Source organism: Pinus tabuliformis, chromosome 5_2, assembly GCF_031772625.1.
Source record: "Pinus tabuliformis cultivar Carrire ecotype Pingquan chromosome 5_2, CPIR1, whole genome shotgun sequence".
Taxonomy (NCBI): Eukaryota; Viridiplantae; Streptophyta; class Pinopsida; order Pinales; family Pinaceae; genus Pinus; species Pinus tabuliformis.
This window is the reverse complement of record NC_142306.1, coordinates 1,094,012,352-1,094,016,772: the sequence shown is the minus strand read 5'-3', so window position 1 is coordinate 1,094,016,772 and position 4,421 is coordinate 1,094,012,352. Positions and strand designations below refer to the sequence as shown.

Genomic DNA, 4,421 nt, shown 5'->3' with positions numbered 1-4,421 from the left:
ATTGCTCAGTGAAGGACTAATTCTCTCAACTCCGTTGTGAAACAGGGCGCTGGAAAAGGCCAAAGGAAGTGTGGGAGGAAAGGGTATGCATTTTTTGTTCTTCCGGAAAAGTGGAAACAGAAAAACATTTCATTTTAGAATGTGAGGCCTTCAAAGACAACAGGGAAAGGTATGCAGATACACTGGCAGCTAGCTCTTGGGATAATCTATTTAACGAGGGGTTTGTCGAGAAGGTGGGAGCATTTATTGTGAAGCTTCACAAAAAAAGGGCCGAATACATCAAGCAGATGAAGAAGCAATCTATCGCATAAGCTATCTTTAGCCTCGTGGACATTAAAATAATTTATTTATTTCTTTCTTTCTTAATAATTATTTGGAAAAAAAACTTTCATTAATTAACACCGCACATGATAAAACATCCACATATAAATGAGTAAAAACACAAACTTACTTTGTGGAATATAAACATTAATTCATGGATTTAAAAAAACACGCATCCTAATCCTATATCTTTTGAGGAACTTCTCTCTTCCCACTTGAACAGATGCGAGTGATATTAGGGATGTGCCATGTGATTGGGTTACAAGCCTTCGCTAAAGTAGGACCCACTCAAATTCAGTGACTAACCAAAGGAACCCATTCAACCAATAATTTTAATGTTAATGACTGAGATTCCCGACGAGGCGCGAACTTTTTAAATGAACGCAAGCCCAAAAAAAATTAGCGATAGTGATGCTCTCTCTAAATTTAGGGGAGATAAACCACCATAGATGAGACAAAAATAACAGCCGCCCGCAGCAGAGTGTCTCTAAACTCACCTCTTCTTCGTCAAAATGTTGAGATTTCCCTCTCATTAATCTCCAATTTCAAATTTCAGCTGTTCACCCGGACCTCGCTCTTTTCATTTGAGTTTGAATTTGGGCGATTTCCGTTCTCCCTCCTGCTCCCAAAAATAAACCTCACAAAGGTCTCCCTCCATGACTTCCAAATCTCAAATTCTGAAATCCACCCACCCGCCATTCAATCAAATCATCGAGTCTTACAAATACATCTCACACTTCTCTCCTCTTCACTGTCTGCTTCGCACCCTCCTCACTGCCTGCTTCGCTTTTTTACCTACATTGCGGTGCAGGGCAGGCAGGGGACGCAAGTATTGCTAATACTTGGCATATCATTATCTCAAATGGAAATGCAGATGGACTTCCAACAACATTTCCTTCGCCCTAAGCTTGCAGGCACTAATTCTTCTTCTGTGACAGAGGAAGAAGAATATATGAGGAATAAGGAGAACATTCCCCCATTCTCCTCTTATTCTTCCGGCTCTGTATTGCGATTATCCCATCCGAGGAAGCCTCTCCAAGACATCACTCGCCTCGTCGTAAGTATTCGCAGCTTTTAGTTTGGTTTTCTCTGCTCATTTTCCCTTTTTCTTTATCAATTTTCTGGAAACCTATATGTGTGAATTAAATATTTGGCTGTTCTTTGTTCTGTTTATCAGATAAGATCTTCGCCCTCTGTTGCAGAAGCGAGAGCTCGTGTAAGATTAGGGGTGCGCTCTTCCAGCAAGAAGTGCAGTAAAAAGAAAGCGGCTGTGCATCTGTCAAGTGCGGGTGTTGTTTCCAGTGAGGAGAGGCGCCAAAGACATGAAATGCTCATACTCAGAAAGAGTTTCAGATAGACAATGCAGAGGTTTTGCCGATTTCAAGAAAGATTCCGTTAGGGCTTCCATTGAGGAGAGGTGCCAAAGACATGAAGTGGCCGTCCTGAGTATGAGCTTCAGATAGAGAATGCAGAGGTGTTCCTGACTTGAAGTAAAGTTGGGTTAGGGCTTCCACTGAAGCTGGGAAGTGAGTGTAAGTGAGGAGAGCGCGGGGTTATTTAGCCACCAAGAGAAGAGAATTCGCATGATGATATGGTCATATGGAGAACATTATTTGCAGGAGACGAAATGAAAACATTCGTCTTCTCGCCATCAATTTTTTTCAATAAAGCTATTTTTTCCAACGATCATATTCATTACATACTGTATTCATTATACCCGTTTTTACAGATCACCGATCGCAAATTCGCAATATGGGTTCCTTCTTTCAAGATTTTCTCCTTCAGTTTCGTTTTTTCTTCAAGAGGCGAGAGTTTTGTACTTCGAAAATCTTAAGAACTTCCCTGGTAAATGTTAAAATTATGAAGTGTTTTACATTTAAGATTAAAAACATATAAAAATTATATTGAATTTTGACTGTACTGTAAACTTTATTTTTCAGCAAAAGTACAAATAATTATATTTTTGAGCACAGGTACAAATAATTAAAAGAATATAATTAAAAGAATAGTGGAGAATTATTTAAAAAAATATATGATTCTTTTATTAAGAAGAGTTTCAGTGCAAATTACATGAAAAAACCTTTGTCGATGTGTTTTGAATCTTAGTGTGGTTCATTGTTAGGGCAAGTTGAGGAGTTAGATCATGGCTACCAATATATAGGAGTTAGATCATGGCTACCAATATATAGGGAGAGCAGATCATCCAAATGGCTAGGTAATGAATAGGATCATCTTGTGGCACAAAATGCTAAAGGTGAATAATAAAATTTAGGAAAATGAATGATCCTACCTTCTAGGGGAACTTCTAGATGCAATGGAACAATATTTTAAAGATAAAGGCATTACCCTAGAAGGCATGTCCATAACAATGGAAGATTACCATAACATAATAGTAATCCAAAAACATTGTACAGTGATGTGTGGTTTGACGGTAAGTCACATGGGTTATGCCCATGTAGATTGAAGTTCAAATCTCATTGAGTACATTGACTTGCTGTGGTGGCGGCTAGAGGGGTGGATTCCCCTTTCCCGTGAGTTTGCTCTTCTCTAAAATCATAGAGACTTAGTATACTTGACTTGTAGGTGGTTGGTTATGCTCTTGGTGTTATAGTGGCAGCATTGAGGTTTGATCCTGGGTCTCCCTTAGATTAGGCCAGGGAGTTACTGATTCACCATGTTGTAAAAAAAATAGTAATCCAAGAACATTATTTTGCCAAAAGAGTGAACAAATATCTCAAAAGATTTGACAATATGTTTACCTCGTCTTTGTGTAAAAATGTATGAAATGTGACATAATGGGGATGTGGTGCTCATAATCATGGTCACCAAACTACAAAAAATATTTGTTACTTCAAGAAGAAGAGCAAATACTATACTTTTAGATTTGGATTTCTCCTTGATAGACTTGAAAGGAAGTATAAGAGAAATAACAGGTATACCAAAAGAATCCCATATTTGAAGAAAAGGCGATCTCCCCAAAATAATTTTGTATGCTATAATTGCAAAAAACTAGGCCACTGGGCCCATTAATGCACATAGAAGGAAGCTAAACCAAATTTGGCAGTTTTATTTGCCAAAGAAATTGAACCAGAATGGTGGGATTTAAACTATTGTTCTCTAATAGATCATCTTGGTGGGAATATAATTTTTCTGTATCCATTTGAATTATTAGAAGAAACTGATAGTACTTCTAATTCTTCTTTTGATGAATTTAGTGACTTTGAGCCACCAAATTGGGAGGATGATTTTGATCATGAATATTTCCCAAAGCAAGAATTTGATTTTTGTATGTTCACTGCACAACACCAGAAAGATCATGAATCAAGGATCAAAGAGATTGATCAAAAGTTGAAAGAAATCCCTACATGGAAATATGTAGAGAGAGAATTTGTGCATAGAAAAGGATGAATTATTAAGGCAATTAACATCTCCCTATCCTCCTAAAAAAAATGTCCCACAAAGGGGCTAGTAGTAATATGCCCCTATAGATCTATATGACCATGAAGCTCCAAATCAAAGAACAATAAAGAATTCTAAAAAGGCAACCAAAACTATCAAAGAATTGAACCAAGAACTCGAAGAAATAAGTATTGAAAGAAATGAGCCATCAGGTGATGAGCTATTAAGGATATTTGAAGATTCCTTGCACATATCATCAGGTTACAAAAATAAACCTTTAGGGAAGGGTAAAATGGAGGTATTCGATGAATAATAAGATTCTAAAAAGCATAATGATTTAGAACCAGACAATCTAGAAGAACATCATCATCCAAGGCTTGCTTTATTATCCTTTGGAGGATCTAAGTTCTACATCAAATTATTGCTCTGCCCACCAGAAGTAAAGCCTTATGAGATTGATTGCTTAGTAGATTATGGGTGCCAACTAAACTTGCTGAGGAGAAAAGTAATCCTAGAATACTATCACCCTCCCAATTTCGTGGCTTAATGTCACTAAATTCACCAGAAGAAGAATCAGAAGTATTATCAGTTTCTTTTGAGAATTCAGATGGATCCAAAAAAAATATGTTTCCATCAAGATGATATGTGGGAGAACAATAGTTTAAATTCCACCATTCTGGTTGAATTTCTTTGGAAAATAA

The 4,421-nt window shown here is 37.2% G+C and overlaps 1 protein-coding gene across 1 annotated transcript; it reads left to right on the top strand.

Annotated features, from left to right (window-relative positions):
• Positions 1-1,019: 1,019 nt before the first annotated feature.
• LOC149163057 (uncharacterized) lies at positions 1,020-2,007 on the top strand. Its single transcript, XM_089435921.1, has 2 exons — positions 1,020-1,378; positions 1,499-2,007. Exons 1-2 carry the CDS (start codon positions 1,184-1,186, stop codon positions 1,676-1,678), a joined length of 375 nt encoding a protein of 124 aa, XP_089292047.1. The 5' UTR covers positions 1,020-1,183; the 3' UTR covers positions 1,679-2,007.
• Positions 2,008-4,421: the final 2,414 nt, after the last annotated feature.

Coding starts and splice junctions, on each gene's coding strand:
- LOC149163057 (XM_089435921.1), top strand. CDS start 1,184: ATGGAAATGCAGATGGACTTCCAACAACATTTCCTTCGCCCTAAGCTT. Junction 1,379..1,498: donor AAGACATCACTCGCCTCGTC/GTAAGTATTCGC, acceptor TCTGTTTATCAG/ATAAGATCTTCGCCCTCTGT.